General features: G+C 42.7%; 1 protein-coding gene across 5 annotated transcripts in view; it reads left to right on the top strand.

The window, feature by feature from the left end:
* atp1b4 (ATPase Na+/K+ transporting family member beta 4) overlaps positions 1-21,896 on the top strand; it is a 70,783-nt gene that overhangs the window by 486 nt on the left and 48,401 nt on the right. For 4 of the 5 annotated variants that reach the window (XM_043705068.2, XM_043705069.2, XM_043705070.2 and 1 more), the window contains exon 2: positions 444-511. In XM_043705068.2, coding sequence (XP_043561003.2) covers positions 449-511 — 63 coding nt within the window. In that variant the 5' untranslated portion in view covers positions 444-448. Of the gene's footprint in view, positions 1-80; positions 254-443; positions 512-21,896 lie in introns of those variants that run through there. The other variant, XM_043705067.2, reaches the window with a different exon arrangement.

Genomic DNA, 21,896 nt, shown 5'->3' on the forward strand with positions numbered 1-21,896 from the left:
TAAAAAGTACTGCCAGAAAAGTTTATATTCACATACTACTTCTCAATAGGAGAAAGGGGTGGCCATAAGTTATTGAGCAATTTTGTGCAGTTCCACACTTGGAAAAAAATGTCAAAGGATAAGGAGACTCCATCTTAACCTGAGAGTCTGCCAAATCTGTTGAAAGCAAGTTATTTTTTGCCCCTTTAGTCCAGTTCCTCCTCGCAAGGTCATATCTACACTACATACAGCCATTGCTCTGAGGAAAAGCGAGGTATTTCATTATCAATGGGATATAATATCAGAAGCCCTGCTTTAGCCCAATGCATTATAACCATTCGACTGCAGGGGCTTTAGTTAACATTATTGTTCATTATCTTTTCTGTCTGTCAACTTGTTTTTAACCCTTGATAGCGAGAGTTCTCTGCATGATCTGAATTCTGCTCTTTTCTACCTTATTTAAGGAACCATGGCGATGAATTCCGCACTCAATGCCACCGAAGAACATTATGGGAACGACACTAAGACGCCGGTGAGTCTCCTATGCCTACGTTTCGGACTTAATGCATCCTTTTAATGCAAACTTTCCCCTTCGTCGGCAGTAATGGTTCAGGACATCGACTTTCTAATCATTAACGGATTGAAAGTGTTTTTTAAGACAAAGCATATGAAGATTTCAAACTTCCTTGAAAACATTGGCCTTGCCTTTCGAGGAATCTGTTCTGTTGATAATGAAAGGGAAGAACAATTTGGTAAAGGTTTTCGAGTGTCGTTTTTGAAATAGGCAGCTGTGACTTTCTTTGTGCAATTGACTGTTTTGAACAGTATATTGGATATGAATATTAATTGAAGAGATTCTGGTGCATCCTTCAATCTCATTTGTCAGAGAGCGCTCTCAAACACCACTGTTCACTTCCAAGACTTCTTACCATAACTTATGTAATTTGGTTTTGGTTCACTTAGAGTTCTGTGCTTTACCACTCTTTCAAATAACAACATTAACTGTTTTAATTTCAAGTTCTTCTTAGATACTTTTGGTGGCTCATTGTTCCTTAAACTGACCTTGTCTCTTGCCAGTGTTTTGTTTCTCCTGCACAGTTTTTTTTTTCTTTTTCTTTTTTTTCTTTTCTTTTTTTTCCCCCAGCACCCATGGTGTGTGTGTGCGCAGGTGTGAGACACAGTGAAAGACACAAAGTGCACAAATCTTTATTCAAATTCCACCACCAGGAAGATAGGAAAACACCCAAGTGGCCAGTGACAAACACTGCCCTTCACATCAAAGGGCAATGCTGTGTGATCAAAACAGTGAGGGGGAGGGTAGGGACTAAATCATAATAGAGTTGGAGGGAGAAATGATGCACTCCACTCCCTGCGGCGCCCACCTCTCCCTGAACAACTCCAGGGTGTTGGTGGACACCCTCATGCTCCTTCTCCAAGGACACCTGGGCTCTTCCTGCACAGTTATAGAATTACCGTACGGAATTACATGATGACCAGTTGCATCTTCTGATGTCTCCATGTGTGGCACTAACATGATGCCACATGTCAGGTAGCTCAGTGGCTAGCACTGGTGCCTCACAGCATCAAGGACCTGGATTTGCTTCCAGCCTTGGGTGACTGCCTGTGTGGAGTTTGCACATTCTCCCATTGTCTGCATGAGTTTCCTCCGGGTGCTCCAGTTTTGAAAGTCCAAAGATATGCAGGTTCAGTGGATTGGCAATGCTAAATTGCTCATAGTGTTCAGGGATGTGCAGCCTAGGCAGGCTAGCCATGGGAAATGCAGGGTGATAGGGTAGGGGGATGGGTTTGGATGCGTGATTCTCTTTGTAGGGTCTGTCTGGACTCGGGCTGAATGGCCTGCTTTTGCATTGTAAGGATTCTATGATTCTGATTCTATATTCAGTGAGCCATATTTTGATCCAGCTTCACACATGGAGAGTGAATCTCTTTGTTTGCTGCAATCAATGCGTGCCCAATCGAATGGACAATACTTTTAACAGCAATAGCCCCATATCAGGGGTGGACGCACATGGTCAAACAACCTGAATTGTGGTCATCCTGAAAAAAACTGCCTGGTTTTACATTAGAACTCGGAGCAGGAGCAGACAATTCAGCCCCTCGAGCCACATGATACGATCATGACTGATCTTATCTCACCTGCATCTCCACTTTCTCATCTGTTCTCCATAGCCCTTCCACCCATTACTAAATTTAAATCTATCTCCTCCTTAAATTTTACTCAATATCCCAACATCCATCGGTGTCTGGAGTAGTGAATTTCACAGATTCATCTTCCCTCAAGACGAGTAATTTCATCCTATCTTGTTTTAAATCTGCGCTCCCCTCCATCTTGAAACGATTACCTCTTGTACTAGTCTGCCCCACGTGAGGAACTATCCTCTCTATGTCTACTTTCTCAATCTCCTTTAACATCTTATATACGTCAATTAGATCTCTTTTTATTCTAAACTTGCGAGAGTACAGGCCTATACTGCTCAATCTCTCTTCATAAGATAAACCCCTCATCTCTGGAATTCATCTAATGAATCTCCTCTTTACTGCCTCCAGTAGAATACATTCCTCCTCAAGTAAGGGGATTAAAATTGTATGCAATACTCCAGGTGCACTCTCATTCATACTTGGACGGAACTAATGTCTGCATTGAACTAGACTCAAGATGTGCCCAGGAATTGACTTTGGCACCAGGTAGAAAGCTTGCAGACCCAGTATATCAATTTTCAGAACTGTTCAGCTTTTGGACTCTCCACAAAAAAGGAATTAAAAACATTTAGTAATGGAGACAAAGTTTAAGCTGAAGGTGAATGTGAGAATCAGAGCCATTATGTTCTTGAGGAAAACGTAGCTGGTTTAATTAGTTAGTTTGCAGATGATACAAAGATTCGTGGACTTGCAAATAGTGAGGAGGATTGTCAGACGATACAGCAGGATATAGACCAGTTGGAGACATGAGCAGAAAAATGGCAGATTGAGTTTAATCTGGACAAACATGAGGTGATGCTTTTTGGAAGGTCAAGTACAGGTGGAAATTATACAGTGAATGGCAGAACCCTGAGGTGTATTGATATGCGGAGGGACCTGGGTGTGCAGGTCCACAGATCACTGAAGGTGGCAGTCAAAAAAAGGTCTATGGCATGCTACTTTTAGCATTTGCCTGTACCTGTGTTTTTGTTTTTGCCACTGTTTACCTATTATTTACTTACTTATGCTATTTAACTCTGTGATCTGCCTGTATTGCTCGCAAGACAAAGCTTTTCAGTGTGCCTTGGCACACATGACAATAAATTCAGTTCAACTCAATTGAATTCATTTGAATATAAAGATAGGCAAGTTATGCTGCAGCTTTGTAGAAGTTTAGTTTGGCCTCACTTGAATATTGTGTGCAGTTCTGCCCACCACACTACCAGAAGGATGTGGATGTTTTGGAGAGGGGACAGAAAAGGGTTACCAGGCTGTTGCCTGGGGGATTTTAGCTATGAAGAAATGTCAGATGGACTGGGTTTGTTTTCAAAGGGATGCAGGAGATTAAGGGGCAATCTAATAGAAGTTTATAAGTTTGTGAATGGCATGGATAGAGTGGAAAGTATGAAACCTTTTCCCAGGATGGAGGGGTCAATTACAGTTTTAGGGAACACAGGTTCAATGTGCAAGAGGGGAAGTTTAAAAGAAATGTGTGAGGCACGTTTTTCGCACAAAGGGTGGTGAGTGCCTGGAATGTGCTGCCAAAGGAGGTGGTGGGAGCAAACACAGTAGCAGCATTCAAGAAGCACCTGGATGAATACATGAATAGGAAGGGAATAGAAGGATACGGATCCTGTAAGGGAAGAAGTTTTAATAGGGAAGAGCAATGTGTCAGCGGAAGGACCTGTTCCTGTGCTGTTTTATTCTTTGTCCTTTGTTCTTTGTTCTTGTGAACTAACAGCAATAGTTACGACTTCTCTTAAATTTAACCTTTTGTAATAGTGGTCTCATATAAATATCTTGTATTTTGCAGCATCTTATTAAAGGTTTTATGTAAGGGAGAAGGTTAGAAGTTATTTGATATATAGAAGTACATCGTAAACACACACTAAAAGAGCATATTGGTATTTTGAAAGTAAATCAAATGATGACAATATTTTATGGACAAAAGACAGGGTGAGCTGGAAAGGAATGTTCTCCTTCCTCTTTCAGGTATAGGTTAAAGAAACAAATTGTGAATTTTGTCCTAAACTCTGATGATCATACTCATGTGTGGAGAAGTTTCATGGAGTTGAGGGGAGCCTGAGGGATGCTAATGATTTCTAACATTTCTGTGAATCCTGCAATGCAGTTCCCCTGCATGAATTGTTGATTTGAGATCTGCAACTGCTGACAGAATCATGGTGTCACTCTTTTTTTTTATAAATACTGGCAGAATGGATCTTCAATTTCAAATTCAGGTTGCTGTGTTTTCCTGTCCTGGTGAAGTGGAACCATGAGAGATAATTGTTGAAGAAAGTGCTTAAAAAGGCAAATGGCATTCTGGGCTTGATAAAAAGCAAGGATGGTATGATGAACCTTTATAAAATATAGATTTGTCCTCAGTTGGAGAATTGTATCCAATTCTGGGCTTTTATCTTTAAGAAGGATGTGAAAGCATGACAGGAATGGTTGCAGGTTGATGGATTTCAGATACATGGACAAATTGGAGACATTATGCAGATGGCGAAGTTGTGATTGACAGCATCGCTGAGGGAAGATGTTTCAAAATTGCAATTTGTTTTTATACTAGTGGTGGACTGTAAGGATCTGTTTTGGGGCCACTGCTAGAACATAGAACATAGAAGAATACAGCGCAGTACAGGCCCTTCGGCCCTCGATGTTGCGCCGATCCAAGCCCACCTAACCTACACGAGCCCACTATCCTCCATATGCCTATCCAATGCCCGCTTAAATGCCCATAATGAGGGAGAGTCCACCACTGCTACTGGCAGGGCATTCCATGAACTCACGACTTGCTGAGTAAAGAACCTACCCCTAACATCTGTCCTATACCTACGCCCCCTTAATTTAAAGCTATGCCCCCTTGTAATAGCTGACTCCAAACGTGGAAAAAGATTCTCACTGTCGACCCTATCTAAACCCCTAATCATCTTGTACATCTATCAAGTCACCCCTAAACCTTCTTTTCTCCAATGAAAACAACCCCAAGTGCCTCAGCCTTTCCTCATACGATCTTTAATGCTGTTTGTCATGCTGTTTGTCATTTTTATAAATGACTTATATGAGGGCATTAGATAAGCTGCAGATCTGGGCTGAGAGGTGGCAAATGGAGTTTAATGCAGAAAAATGTGAGGTGATTCACAGGAATGAAGAGTACTGGGCTGATGGTAAAATTCTTGGTAGTGTAGATGAGAAGAGAGATCTCGGTGTCCATGTACATCCTTCAAAGTTACCACCCAGGTTGATAGGGTTGTTAAGAAGGCATATGGTGTGTTAACTTTTATTGGTAGAAGGATTGAGTTTCGGAGCCACGAGGTTATGCTGCAGCTATATAAAACTCTGGTACAGCCACACTTGGAGTATTGCGCACAGTTCTGGTCACTGCATTATAGGAAGGATGTGCAAGCTTTGGGAATGGTGCAGAGGAGATTTACCTGCATGTTGCTTGGTATGAAGGGAAGGTCTTATGAGGAAAGGCTGAGGGACTTGAGGCTATTTTTGTTAGAGAGAAGAAGGTTGAGAGGTGACTTAATAGAGACATACAAGATGATCAGAAGATTAGATAGGGTGGACAGTGAGAGCCTTTTTCTTTGCATGATGATGGCTAGCACGAGGGGGCATAGCTTTAAATTGAGAGGTGATAGATATAGGACAGATGTCAGGGGTAGTTTCTTTACTCAGAGAGTAGTAGGGGGTGGAACGCACTGCCTGAAACAGTAGTAGACTCACCACCAACTTTAAGGGCATTTAAATGGTCATTGGAAAAACATATGAATGATAATGGAATAGTGTAGGTCAGATGGGCTTCAGATTGGTTTCACAGGTTGGCGCAACACCGAAGACTGAAGAGCCTGTACTGCGCTGTAATTTTCTGTATTCTATGTCCTATGTTCTATGTTTTTATTCATTCATGGTTACAGTATAAAATATTGAAAATTGTTCACCAACAAATCACTTCCTCTCCCCAGCAACCAGTGCCAATGATGAGCAAATGTAATCAGATATCCCATAAAGCACAAGAGCCCCTGTCCTGTTTTGACCAGGGAAATGTGGAAAGTAAGCAGCATGACAATGAAGTTGTCATTTATACTTTTTTGGATTTTATACTCTTGGGCGAAAGTTTGGAGAACTGTTATCAGCAGATTTAATTAAGTGGAGGGCAGACCATGACAGGATATAATCGGTGGAAGGCTTGATGTTTCATCTGGCTTATCCCAAAAATAATAATCTATCTTCTATTTATGAAGTCACTGAAGATATAACTTCCGACATAGTTAATTTGTTCTTTTCCCAACTTCGTCAGTGTGATGGAGCTGAGCTCGATCCTGCTGTTATTTGCCTATTATCACATTCTAGCAGGAATTACTATATACCAAACATAAGAAAGAACCTTCATTGTATTCCTCCTAAGCCCAGGAGATCCTGAAGTTATTTGGAGCACTTCAGTTGCTCCCTTGTGGGAACATTTCACAGGAAATTAGCAGAGGCTAGAAATGGGACCGGGGGAGGGACAGGAATCATCAGTCACTATGCTGTTCCTGGCCTGGGCCCCCATGCCTGCCCCCAGCCTCTAACCCAAGGGCTGAAGCCTCAACCCATTGAGCCCTGATGTACCTTCCCGTGCCCGGCTGTGCTTGGGACCTTCCTCAACTGTATGGATTAGTATTCCTTTTGTCTGTTCATGGATTATGGGCCTCACTGGCTGTGGCAGCATTTATTGCCCACTCCTTTTTACCCAAGAAGGTGTTGGCGACCTTCTCAAACCCCTGCAAAGCAAGTGATGTTGGTACATGCTCATGGCTACGAAGTTCCAGTGTGTTGACCCAGTGACAATGAAGAAGTAGTGATGGAGTTCCAAATCAGGATAGTGTGTGACTAGAAGGGGAGCTTACTGGTGGCAGTGTTCCCATGTGCCTGCTTCAGTTGACCATCTAGATTGTGACTTTTGTGAGTTTTCAAAATGTTGTTAAAGGAATCTTGGTGAGCCGCTGCCGTGCAAGCTGGTAGACATGGCTGTCACTGTGGAGGAGGGATTGAATGTTTAAGTTGGCAGATGTGCTCCTGATCAAGCAGGCTGCTTGTTCAGTTATCAAACATCTTGTTATTAACACTGAAACGGCACTTGGAATGCCAGTGTTGGACAGAAGATTTCACCAAGTTTGATTCAGGGGACGAAGTTTGATTAAGTCCTGAACAAGCACATAGACCATATAAGAACCACAAATTTGCAAGCAGTATGGGAGCAAAACAGTGCCTAGCTCCTCGGAACAGATGGCAAAGCTGCTGAAATCCGTGCATTCACCCTCTCCGTCAAATGTTGATGAGTCTTCTGAATCAGAAATAGATATAATGGATGTTGCCGTCTTGATGCCTTTGCCATCTGGAGAGTGAAATTCTACCGAGACACTCCTGGCTCAAGGGGCGAGCTCCCATGGATTATATACCATCCCCCATATTGGACATTGAGTTGGACCAACCTGACCTGGTGCTAAAATGCCCTAGGAAGCTCTCCTAAGAAATGGAGTGGTCTATGTCCATGGACTCAGGGTGGGAGGGTATAGTGACTGTAATGAGATCAGTCACTGGACCTCATAGAATATGAGTTTCCTGACTGGGGCTGTTAATCTGGTCCAATTAGGGAGCCCTGACTGACAGAGAAAAAGAGGCGTGTCAGAGATTCTGGCACTTTGCTAACCCTGAAGAGGCAGTACTAAAGTCAAGGACTGTTCATGTGTAAATAAAGGCTGACTTGGTATTGGGTTGCTGGGAGTTATTTAAAACACCTCATCTGTTTTCTAAATGACAAGATACTCGGGAATGGTTTAGACATCCATGTGTAGAAATCTCTAAAAGGTAGTGGAGAAGTATCAAGTAAAATTTAACAGGTACTTTTCACACAAGGAGGGAAGTTATGTTATAGTTATTCAACTGGACACCATGTGGGGAGCAATGCTCACAGCCAGGCAGTGCTGGACTTGAAAGCGACACCCATATCTGTAACTTAATGAAGAAAATACACTAAAGAAACAATATCTTAACTTTGGAGGGTCTGCGATATGGATTGACCAATATTATCCTGATTTAAAGGGTTACATTATACCAGTATAGATTTCACATACTGGACTTGTGTATCATCCTGTAGAGAAGAGTAAAAATCATTACTTCGGTGATAGGGAGAATAGAAATAAACTATTTTCTTTGGTGGGTGAGTCCAAAAAAAGGCAATATACTTAAGATAGGAGTTAGGTCACTCAAAGATGGTGACAAAGAGCCAATGTGGACACAAAGATAATGGAATTTCGGAACTATTCTTCCAAAATGCTATTGAGGCTGGGAGCCATAAAACGTTTTAAAATTGAGATTCCTGGATTTATTGTCAGGCAAAGAAGGTGACTGCCATAGATCCAAACTAAGCAGATAGAGGTAATGTATGGGGAGGCAATGGCCTGGTGGTGTTATCGCTGGAGTGTTAATCCAGAGACCCAGATAATGTCCTGGGGTCTCAGGTTCGAATCCTGCCGCGGAATTTGAATTCAATAATAAAATATGGAATTAAGAGTTGAATGAATCCACTGTCGATTGTTGGAAAAACTCATCTGAATCACTAATATCCTTCAGGGAAGGAAGCTGCCATCCTTACCCAGTCTGGCCTACATGTGACTCCAGACCCACAGCAATGCGGTTGACTCTTAAGTGCCCTCTGGATAATAAATGCTGGCCCGACCAGAGACACCTTCATCCTGTGAATGAATAAAAATAAAACAGATCAGCTTTGATGTAGTTGACTGGTGTACAGCTCCCTGTTCCGATAGTCCTCTGTTCCCCTATTGTGGTGTGTTTACATACTCAACCAATCTGGAGACCATGAATGCCCATTTTCCCCTATGGGAATAACAATGATTTAAATGAACGCAGTGCTTTCAGTGTAGTGAAACAGCCTGCTTCATCTGACCATTTTACAACATTTCAAACAGGACCATGTAAAAAGACATTAGGGCAGATGGCCAAGCTTTATCAAAGATGTAAATTTTAAGAAGCACCTCGAAGGAGGAGGAAATGTAGAAAGGAGGAGAGGTTAGGAGAAGGGGTTCCAGAGTTTGGGACCTTGGCAGCTGTAGGCTTGGGTGCAGATCATGGATTGACTTAAATTGTGAACAATAAAGAGCCCAAATATCTCCAGAGAATTAATGTGAGTTAGGATGTTGGCGGCAATATTAAACCACATATCAATAATAAATACTTAGAGTCAAGTCCAAGTGTGGTCTTGAAGTAAAGCAACTCACAATGCAATCCAGTAATTTCCTTTTAAAGGTGCAACATAGGGAGGCAGTAACCTAGTAGGATTATCGCTATAATATTAGTCCAAGAAAGAAAACACCCAAAGAACTGAGGATGCTGGAGATCAGAAACAAAAACAGAAATTGCTAGAAATATTCAGCAGGTCTTGCAGCATCTGTGAAGGGAAAGCAGAGTTAACATTTTGGGTCCATTTCTGAAGAACAAAGAACAAAGAAGAGCAAAGAAAATTTACAACCCATAAGCAGGCCCTTCGACCCTCCAAGCCTGAGCTGATCCAAATCCACTATCTAAACCTACCGCCCAATTCCTAAGTATCTGTATCCCTCTGCTTCGTACCTACTCATGTGTCTGTCTAGATGCGTCTTAAATGAATCTACTGTGCCTGCCTCTACTACCTCTGCTGGCAACCTGTTTCAGGCACCTACCACCCTCTGTGTAAAGTACATTGTATTTCCCTTAAACTTTTCTCCTGTCACCTTGAACGTGTGACCTCTCATTATTGAATCCCTCACCCTGGGAAAACACTTATGTCTATCCACCCTATCTATACCTTTCATGATTTTGTAGACCTCAATCAGGTTCTCCCTTCAATCTCCTTTTTTCTAATGAAAATAATCCTAACTTACTCAACCTCTGTTCATAGCTAGCACCTTTCTTACCAGGCAACATCCTCGTAAACCTTCTCTGCACCCTTTCCAAAGCGTCCACATCCTTTTGATAATGGCAGCCAGAATTGTACATAGTATTCTAAATGCAGCCGAACCAATGTTTTGTACAATTTTAACATGACCTGCCGGCTTTTGTATTCAATACCCCGTCTGATGAAGGCACGCTACCATGTGCTTTCTTGACCACTCTATCCACCTGTGCAGCCACCTTCAGGGTACAATGGGTCAACTGGACTCGAAACGTTAGCTCTGCTTTCTCTCCACAGATGCTGCAAGACCTGCTGACTGTTTTCAGCAATTTCTGTTTTTGTTATTAATCTAGAGATCCAGGTAATGTCTTGGGGACTTGAGCTTGATTCTTGCAGATAGTAGGAAGGAAACTGCTGTCCTTACCTGGTCTGGTCTACACGTGATTCTAGACGCACAGAAATGTGGTTGACTCTCAACTGCACTCTGGGCAATTAAGGATAGACAATAAATACTGTCATTGTCTGTGATATCCACATCATGCGAATGATTTTAAAAAAAAAAGTCCTTTTACAGTCCTTGGCAATAAAATGGTCCTTTCCCCACTTTATTCAAAATCAAATATAAAGTAAAACAAAAATTTCTTTATGGTCTATTCTCAGTCTTCAGAAAACTGACAGAATGGAACATTTTCACAATGTTAACCTGCTCGCTGATGTTAAGTTTAGATACTATCAGGACCACTCAGCTCCTGAGCTCATTACTGCAGCTTTGGTTCAAACATTGAAAAAAGAGCTGGATTCCAGAGGTGAGATGAGAATGACAGCCGATGACATCAAGGCTGCATTTGATAGGGTATGGTCGCAAGGAGCCCCAGCAAAACTGTAGTCAACTGTAGGGAGAAAGTGAGGACTGCAGATGCTGGAGGTCAGAGTCAAGAGTGTGGTGCTGAAAAAGCACAGCAGGTCAAGCGGTATCCGAGGAGCAGGAGAATCAATATTTCGGACATAAGCCCTTCATTAGGAATGAGCTCATTCCTGATGAGGGGCTTATGACCAAAATATCGATTCTCCTGCTCTTTGGATGCTGCCTGACCAGCTGTGTTTTTCAGTACCACACCCTCGACTGTAGTTAATGGGAGTCAAGGGCAAAACTCTGTTAGTTAGAGTCATGGCTAACACATAGCAAAATGATTCTGGAAGTTGAAGTACAATTGTCCCAGTCCAAAGGTGCTGCTGCAGGTGTTTCTGAGGGTAGTGTCCTATAGCTAACTACCTTTGTTTGCTTTAACAAAAAGCTCCACACCATCCTTTCATTATTTAATTGGCAAGCTTTCAGAAATGTTTTGGCTTCTGTTCATGGAATATCTGGTTGGGGTTAAGTGTATGACCAGTTTCTCATGGAGAAACGAGTTAGCTAAGAATGTCAGGACATAGTAATGGTTTTGGCTTTAAAATTCCAGACCAGAAGTTTGGTTAGAAAACTGAAGGATTTCTATATATAATCAGACATATAAGATTATTAAAGGATTGGACACTCTGGAGGCAGGGCACATGTTTCCGCTGATGGGTGAGTGCCGAACCAGAGGACACAGCTTAAAAATACGGTTAGACCATTTAGGACAGAGATGAGGAGAAACTTCTTCACCCAGAGAGTGGTGGCTGTGTGGAATGCTCTGCCCCAGAGGGCAGTGGAGGTCCAGTCTCTGGATTCATTTAAGAAAGAATTGGATAGAGCTCTCAAGGATTGTGGAATCAAGGGTTATGGAGATAAGGCAGGAACAGGATACTGATTAAGGATGATCAGCCATGATCATATTGAATGGTGGTGCAGGCTCGAAGGGCAGAATGGCCTACTCCTGCACCTATTGTCTATTGATTATTTGCAGCTAAGACAATTTAAGTTCAATCAAGAAAAAAGCTATCTATCTCCCACAGACTGAGAAGTGAAAGAAATAGTTAGGTAAAATTTATTGATGGGATAGAATAATGTAAATTGATGTTCAGAACAGATGGGATTTTATATTGACATTTGAAGTCTTTCAGATCATGATATATATAATTTGCTTGCTTTGTTCTATTTCATATTCATTCATTTTGTGCAATAAACTTATGTTTGATTGTTAATATCAAATTATTGCATGCGTATATTTAATGAAAGACCACTATATTCATAGAATCATACTGTACAGAAGAGACTCTTCAGCTATCACCGAAATATACTGCTGCTGGCACTAGTCCTACTGTCCCGCACTAGGTCCATGGCTTTGAATACTATGACAATTCAAGTGCTCATCCAAGTACTTTTCAAAGGTTATGAGGTTTCCTGCCTCTACCACTCTCCCAGACAGTGCATTCTAATACTACCACCTACTGGGTGAAAAGGTTTTCCTCAAATTCTCTCTAAACCTCCTGCCTTTCACTTTAAAATTATGCCCCCTTGTTATTGACAAATAAGAATGTAAATAGTTAGAAAATATGGAGGTCTGAGAGACAGAGTGATCTGAGTGTCCTGTAAAATGTTAGTGTGCAGATACAGCAAACAATCAGGAAAGCAAACAGATTATTATCACATATTGCAAGGGAATATGAATGTAAAAATAGCAAGGTTATACTTGAGTTATATAGGGCAATGATGAGGCCACGACTGGAATACTGTGTACAGTATTGTGTATAGTAATAATAACTTGATTTGTTCAAGAAACATGAAGCCATAGAGCATTATTATGAATAGAATGAGTTGCAGTGTACAATCCCTGAAATTGAAGTGGAATTCTAAAGAAATCCATGCACTAAAAATGGAATCTGATTTATTTAGTCTCTGCAAACAGTGGTGATTTTGATGTTTCCTATAAAAGTGACTTTTCTTCATTTAATGTTTTATATTGTGTTGGTGTGTGGGTAGTCTGCTTCTGACCAGACTTGCAACAACATAACACCTTGCATTGACATCTATTTAGGATAGCTCATACTGATGGCTCAGTGAGTAATGGAACTGCTTGATGTTGGTTTTGATGAGAGTCATAGAGATGTACAGCATGGAAACAGACCCTTCGGTCCAACCCATCAATGCCGACCAGATATCCGAACACAATCTAGTCTATTGCATTTGGCCATGCATCTCAGGTCAGGTTAAGGAGGTGAGGCCTGGATCCAAACAGTTGGGATGTTTTCCACTAGTCACAGAACTCCTGGTGTTAACTGGTAATAAATATAGTGACTACATTTTTTCTAGTCTTGCCCCTGTATCAATTAACCAACATTGATTCCCAGACAAGCAACACCACAATTTTTAAATTCTCATTCTTCTTTTCAAACTCTTCCCTGGTGTCACCTTTTCTAATTGTACTTCTCATGCCTCACAACCAGCTGGGATCTCTACTCCACCAATCATGGCCTCTCATTTATCCTTGATTTTAAATCACTCCTCCATTGGCTGTTGTGCCTTCAGCTACCTGGGTGCTTAGACCATAGGAGCAGAAGTAGACCATTCAGCCCATCAAGTTTGGCCATTAGGAATGCTGACAAAGCATTATAATGTTTTGCAAGGGGACATGAAAGCAAAAGTACCAATGTTATGCTTGAGCTCTATAGGGCATTGATGAGACCAAAACTGGAGTATTGTGTACAGAATCAAAACAGCTTGATTTACTCAGTAAACATGAAGCCAAATCACACTATTATGAAAAGAAAGAATTTTAGTGTAAAATCCCTGAGACTGAAGTGAAATTCTGGAAAATGCTTGAACTAAAAATGGAACCTGATTTATTTATTCACTAAAACAGAGTGGTGATTTTGAAGTTTCCAGAGATCTGATAAACCTCAATTCTACTTTCCTGCTTTATTCCCATAAAAATCTATCTATCTCAGTCTTGAATATACTTAATGGCCCAGCCTCACCCACCCACTCTGGTAAAATATTACACAGAGTCACAATCCTCTGAGAGAAGAAATTCCTCCTAATCTCTGCCTTAAATGGGTGACCCTTGTTGTGAGATTGTGCCCTCTCAACCTAGACTCTCCCACAAGGGGAAACAACTTCTCTGCATCTACCCTGTCAGGTTCTGTAAGAATCGTGTGTGTTTCAATAAAGTTGCCTCTCATTCTTCTATATTCCAAAAAGTACAGGACCAATCTACTCAAACTCTCTTCATAAGACAGTCCTTTCATGCCTGGCATCAGCCTAGATAGATTAGCTCTGGAATTCCATCCCTAAATCGACCCTTGCATTCCTTCTTTGAGATACTCCCAAAAACCTACCTTTTTGATTAAGATTTTAGTGTTTTGCCCTTAAAACTCTGCTTGGTTCAGTATTATCTTTTGTTTCATAAAGTTCCTTTAAAGTACTTTTGAAATGTTTTATTAGGATAGAAATGCTTCAAAAATACAAGTTGCTGTTGTTGAAGCCTGCTTTGAACAATTCTGTGGAATTTTATAGTTATTTAGGATTCTTAATACTTATAACTTTAAGTACTATGAAATCACAGATGCTTAAATGGTCTGACCCAAGACTATATCATATAGCTGTGAATTAGCAGTAATGTCACTAACTGGTAATCCAGAGCTAATGTTCTAGGGACATGAGTTTGAATTCACCAAGAAATTTGAATTCATTTTTAAAAATCTGGACTAAAAGCTAACCTAATGGGGACTGTATAGCCGTTGCTGATTTTTATAAAAACCCTTCTGGTTCGCTGATGTTATTTAGAGAAAGAAGCTGTATGTTCTATGTTCTATGTTCTATTCCTACCTGGTCTGGTCTATACCTGACTCCAGATGCACATCTGTGTGGTTGACTCTTAACTGTCCTCTGAAATGGCCCAAAGAGCCAATCCATTCAAGGGTAACCAGAGTTGGGCAACAAATGCCAACCTTGCCAGCGACATTCTCATCCCATACAAGAATGAAAATAACATTTAAATGTGCATAGTATATGTAGTAATTGTAACTACTGGATCTTGTTGACTGTGGGATCCTTGATTGGAATTGTTGACCTGGGCCAATCAGGAAAGCCCTGACTGACCAATACCAGGAGGTTTAGAATCTCCTCCATTCAGGGAACTGACTCTGAGCTGGCTGGCCATAGCCAGTGTACTGTGTTGAAGTAAATAAAGGGTGACTTGGTGATGGGAAAACAGCCTCTGTCCAGTTATTTCAGTGTCAACAGGAGAAAACAGTATGTGTCTTAAACATATCACTCGCAACAATCACCTTGGAGTTGGGTTAAGTATTTTTGGCATCATGCCTTTATTTGGGAAGCTTGACTTGTTCAATCTGGTGTCGAAGACAGGCCCACTATGTGGAAAGAATGTGATACCTTTTCTGGGTAAACGACATTGGGGCAGATGAAAAGCACCGAGTAATCCTTCTGATTGTTAGAGGACACACAACATGTTTGTTATAAGGGGCTTAACTTTCCCAGAGGCACCAGACACTGAAACCTTCCAAAAGCTGACGGAGTTGGTTAAGGAATACTACAACCCCAAGCCTCCTTTAGTTCTGAGACGCTATTGGCTTTATTTAGCTGTTAGAGAACCGGGGGAAATTTTTGACAAGGTTGAGACAGCTGGCAGATTTTGGATTAACCCTGAATGAAATACTGAGACTGTTTGTTATGTGGGATTAATGATGTAATCATGCAGGAGCGCCTACGAGCTGAAGCCCAACTGGACTTCAAACAGGTGCTACAACTGGCTTTGTCATTAGAAAATGTGGCAAGTGGAGCATTGGAGCTCCAGGGCATCCCAATGGAAGTGGACACCCTCACCTGTCCAACTGTGCTTGGGGAGCAGCATTTGAGTGTAGGCAATTGCAGAGCCTCACGCAGTGTATATCCTGAATACAAGGACCCTAGGCCAACCCACAGCTGAACCCCATGACAAAGCTAAGCCTCAGCCAAGTGGTGAAAATGTTCTTCAGGATTTGGGCCAGTGAGCCACTGTAGTTGCTTCCAGTATGTGGACTTGAGACAGTAAAGGAGCACTACGAGGCCTGATTTGAGTAAGAAAATTCATAGGCTGGTACCCAGTAGAGGGCACACACTGGAAAGTCCCCTACATGTAGGTTGGAACAATTAAATTGCTTTGTGATATCCCAGTCAGAACCAATTAACATTAATGTTTAGTTAAATGGTCACCTAGTTCCCATGGAGGTCGATACCAACACAGCTGTATCTGTGGCTGCAGAATCTGTCTTTAACAAGATTCGTTCGGGACTCAACCCGTTAAGTTTGTGCAAGACCTCGGCCAGACTGAGAACATCCTGGGGAACTGTTGCAGATTAAGGGTACAACTTCAGTTCCGGTATCCGAGGAGAAGCAGTTGGTGCAGTTACTACTGATGGTAGAAAAAAAGGTTGGGCAGAAGCCAATTGGGGTGGAATTAATTGAGAAAGATTCATTTTAATTGGCTTAACATTTTCGATTAAAAAAAATGGCTGCCTCAGTGAAGTCCTAATGAAATGCCCGGAAGTATTTCAAAAGGGCTTGGGACTATCAAAGGGGCCAAAGCCACTTTACATGTTGACCAGGAAGCAATTCTGAGATTTTGCAAGGCCCATCCAGTGCCATTTGTTTTGTGGGCAAAAGGAGAGAAATGAGGAGGCGAGAGAGCAAAGGAATCATCAAACCAGTGCAGTTTGCAGAATGGACAGCAGTGGTTGTACCAATTGTGAAACCTGACAGCCCTGTTCGCCCTTGTGGAAATTTTAAGCAAACAATAAACTGCTTCTTGGAACTGGATAAATACCTGATCCCTTGCATCGAGGAGTTGGATGCAAAGTTGGTGGAGGGACTGGCCTTTACAAAGCTGGACATGAGCCATGCCTACCTGCAATTACAACTGGATAAAGAGTCCCAGAAATATCCTACAATTAGAGCCACAGAATCATAGAGATGTATATCACGGAAACAGACCCTTCAGTCCAACCCATCCCTGGTGACCAGATATCCCAAACCAATCAGTCCCACTGCCAGCACCCGGCCATATCCTTCAAAACTCTTCGTATTCATATACTCATCCAGATGCCTTTTAAATGTTGCAATTGTACTAGCCTCCACCACTTCCTCTGGCAGCTCATTCCATACAAGTATCACCCTCTGCGTGAAAATGTTGCCCCTTAGGTCTCTTATACCTTTCCCCTCCCATTCTAAATCTATGCCCTCTAGTTCTGGACTCCCCTATCCCAGGGAAAAGACTTTATCTATTTACCCTATCCATGCCCCTCATGATTTTATAAACCTCTATAAGGTCACCCCTCAGCATCCGAAGCTCCAGTTACCCAGAAGGGTTTATATCAATACACAAGACTGCCATTTGGAGTATCATCAGCCTGTGGTCTTTTCCAGTGGACCATGGAGAATGTTTTACAGGGGCTACCCAGCTTGCTATTTATCTGGATGATATACTAATAACTGGGAAGAGCAAATAAAAAGCACTTGGAGAACTTGGACATAATGCTTTAACATTTCTTCCAGACGGGCGTATGCCTTAGAAGCAAGAAAAGGTGAGTTCCAGGCACCCAAGTTATCAGTTTGGATTATAGAGTTGACAAAACCAGTTTACACCAATTGGACGATAAATTGAGGGCAATCCAATGAGCCCCGGCTCCCACATCTGTACCGGAGCTTAGGGCTTTTCTTGGGTCAGTGGATTATTATGGAAAGTTCATACATAACCTGACCCGCATCTTGGCACCCTTACACATCCTATTGAAAAAGGGTCAGTCTTGGAAATGGTTGTGTAGCCAGGACGTAGCCTGTAGAGAAGTGAAAAAAGCAGCTATCATCATCTAAGCTGTTGGCCCACTATGATCTGAAGCGAGAAGTGGTGCTGACATGTGATGCCTCCCCTGATGCTATCGGGATAGTGTTGACTCACCAGTGGCCCAATGGAGAGGATCGCCGAATAGCATATGCTTCCCAGAGTTTGGCTGATGTCAAATGCAAATGTGCCCAGATAGAAAAGGAAGGTGTGCCAGTCATCTTTGGTGTGAGGAAAGTTCCACCAGTACCTTTATTGACAGGAATTTGTCATAGTAACAGATCATAAGCTGCTGCTCAGGCTAGTGAAGGAAGACAAGGCGGTGCTGCCCATAGCTTCTGGTAGAATTCAACATTGGGCCCTTATTCTCAGGGAGTACATGTACAGGTTAGAACACCGTCCGGGAAGATAAGTGGCTAATGCGGATGCCTTGACACGCCTCCCATTGCCAGTTACTGCACCAGTGGTGCCTCCTTTGGAACAGTCCATTTTGGTTTTAAACTTTCTGGACACCCTTCCAGTCATCACTGACAATGTATGACTGTAGGCACAATCATATCCTGTCCTAACAAAACTAAAACAGCTGGTGTAATGGGAAAAACAGAAGACCCATCACAACCAGGATTGAAACTTTTCTGGACCCTGCGAGACCAAATTACCGTAGAAGACAGCATATTACTGTGGGGAGCACGGATGATTGTCTCGAGTAAAGGTTGCCACCAGATACTGGCAGAACTCCACCAGGGTCATCCAGACATTTCCAAGATGCAGATGTGAGCAAGAAGCTATGTCTGGTGGCCAGGGACGGATGCCAACATGGCTGCTTTTGTGGGGCAGTGCCCAGAGTGCCAACAAGGACAAAAATTGCCACCAGCAAAGTCCCACATTTGTGGGAATGGCTGGGCAAACACTGGGCTCAGTTGCATGTTGACTATGCCAGTCCTTTCATGGGCTCAATGCTTCTGGTCATTGGTGTGGTGGCCCATCCTCGGTGGTTGGATGTGCATAAAGTTTGTTCAACAAACTCAGGGATGACGATTGAGATGCTGTGAGCATTGTTCACGAGACATGGATTCCCGGAAGTATTGGTCATGGACAATGGGATGTCATTTATCAGCAGGGAATTTGAATATTTCCTAAAGTTAAATGGCAATTGGCACATAAGGACAGCTCCATAACCATCCATTGTTGAATGGTCCAGTGGAAAGAGCAGACGAAATGTTGAAGGCAGACTGAATGAAGCAGGCTACAGTGTCACTGATACCAAACTGTCCTGGTTCCTGTTCAATTACAGGACTACCCTGCACACAATGACAGCAGAGTTGCACCAGGTTAAACCTGATATTCCCAGACTTGGGAGTAGGGGGAGGGAATGGCAGCAGGAATGCCATTGATGGCCACATATGTCCTCTAAGTGAGACAGACAATTTGATTCAGGGGATGAAGTTTGGTGCTGGAACCAGGGAAATTGCCCTGTATGGGTATGAGGTGAGGTTAATGTGGGGTCAGGTCCTGTGATTTCCAAAGTTTAGGTCGGTATGGTGGTCCTGAACAAACACGTGGATCACCTGAAAGCTGTTGCCTCGCAAAGTGGACAGGAGCAAAACATCCCTGGTCCCTCAAAACAGCCAGAAAGGCCTGTTAGAAATTGTAGGTTCTCCTCCTCCATCTAGTGTCGAGGAAACCTCAGAGTCTGAGATGGATGCAGCCCCGATACTGTTACTGCTGAAACAAGATGAGGAAACTCTCCCAAGATGCTGTGGACACAAGACGCGGGTGATGGTCTGGTACACGCTGCCTGTGTCAGAGTCTGAATCAGAGGAAATGGGCCTGGGGCGAAAACGTCATGGGAAAACTACAAGAGAAAGACCAGGACTACATTCCTAGACTTAGTGGGGGAGGGATGTAATGATTGGAACCAACTGGATCTTGTTGATTGGAGTTGTTGACATGGGCCAAGCAGGAAAATTCTGGCTAACCAAAACAACCTGAGCCACCTCCGAAATTTTAGATTTATTCCCTTCAGGGATACAAAATGGCAGGGCATGTATTGATTGCTGCTGCACAGTATTCACCTCTTCTCCCTCATCCACCACCCAGACTCGCCTTGGTGTGCCCATTTGGCATCGGTTGGTGTCGATCCCCATTGAAGGGCTCTCTACGCAGCAGTCCTCCCCCTTTCACTTGGAGATCTGAGATGGAGGGGGCTGCACGCAGCAGTCCCCTGCAACTGCAGATTGCAGTTGTTCATGGATTCCCGGCCCAACTTCTTGTTCTGTGGTGCTGTGGAGTCTGTTTACCATGTAGCAGTGTGGGTGTCTGCATTCCCTTTTTAGGTTTCCTTAAGGATCTTTGTTTATGTTTTAGGTTGCACTTCAGTCCCATGCTCCTGATCTTTGGGCACCCGGTGCAGGGGCAGGGGGTGGTGGTTGGGGAGGGAGGTTGGGGCGGAAATCAGAGGACCTCTCATGGGTCTGCTCCTGGGCCTGGTCAAACTAGCCATAAACAGGTCCAGGTAGCATGACACGTAGGGGGTCATTGTGGCCGATTGCCTGCCCCTCTTCCGCGGTTATGTTCGGGCCCGGGTGTCCCTAAGTTGGAACACGCGATCTCTACCAATAGTCTTGTCCATTTTAGGGAGAGGTGGGTACAATGGGGAATGGAGTGCTTTATATTCCCCTTCAATTCTATTTTGATTTTAGTCCCTGCCCTCTCCTTCACCTTCTTTCACGTAAACATTGCTCACTCTGGGCTTTGCTTGTCACTTGTCCATTGGCCGCTTGGTGTCTTTTCTGGTGGAGGAATGTTAATAAAGTTATTTTCACTTGGTGTTTTTTCACTGTATTTTCATTTGCACACACACAGACATGGGTGCCGAGGCATATGAGCCCTACTGCTGTCTGAAGAAAAGAATAAAAGTAATCTAACCAGGAGATTAGAATCTCCTCAGGAAAGCAAAATAATCAGGGGATTACAATCTCCTCAGTTCAGGGGACTGACTCTGCAGTGACTGGCCATGGCCAGTGTGCTGTGTACAAGTAAATAAAGGGTGACTTGGTGATGGGATACTGCCATCTGTGCAGTTATTTCAGTATACTATTAGAATAAGGTTACTTTTTTTAAACATTAAGGAAATTGTCAACCTCTGGTAGTGAAAGGAGTAAACAACAGCGAGGCAACTTCTTGCCAACATTGATTGGGTTCAAAATTCAATTTGGTCATTTGGCAGAAGGACTGGAGGAGTTCCATGTTTTTTGAACTTCAGCCAATGTACTTAGGAGAGGAACAGTAAGAGTGAAGCTGGTTGGAAAGATAAAAGAATTGGATTTTTTTGTTTGCACTAATTTCGTCTAAGAAATGCAGAAAGAGTCCTGATGTCAAACACAGAATAAGTTTGAAAGAATCCAATATTTAAAAAAATTCATTCACAAGATGAGGGCATCAGTGGCTAGGTCAGCACTTAGTTGCCCATCCCTAATTGTCAGCCACATTGTTGTGGATCTAGTGTCACATGAAGGCCAGACCAGGTAAAGACAGCAATTTCCTTCCTTAAAGGACATTAGTGACCCAGATGGGTTTTTCTGACAATCGACAATGGCCATCGTTGAATTCTTATTTCTAATTCTGTATATCAATAGCTTGGCATCATAGCTTGGAAGCTTCCCTAATTCAAGTAAAAGCTGCTTGGTTTAATGTCACTTAGCTGGAGAGTTCTCTGCTGTATACACTCCAGTTCTGTTAAATGTGAAAGATTAACATCGGCATGAACAAGTCAAGACACCACCTATAGGTAATGTGAACGTACTGCTGGGAATGCATTAAAGTAAAATTGCACTGGGTCACAAGGAACTACTGTAGGACTCAGGTTGTGTAATTGACACCTCTGAGGAGAAAGTGAGGACTGCAGATGCTGGAGATCAGAGCTGAAAAATGTGTTGCTGGAAAAGTGCAGCAAGTCAGACAGCATCCAAGGAGCAGGAGAATCGACGTTTCGGGCATAAGCCCTTCTTCAGCCCTCTGAA

This window comes from Chiloscyllium plagiosum, unplaced genomic scaffold (assembly GCF_037043375.1).
Source record: "Chiloscyllium plagiosum isolate Xiang-an unplaced genomic scaffold, Cpla_swu_hap1 HiC_scaffold_11, whole genome shotgun sequence".
Lineage (NCBI taxonomy): Eukaryota > Metazoa > Chordata > Chondrichthyes > Orectolobiformes > Hemiscylliidae > Chiloscyllium > Chiloscyllium plagiosum.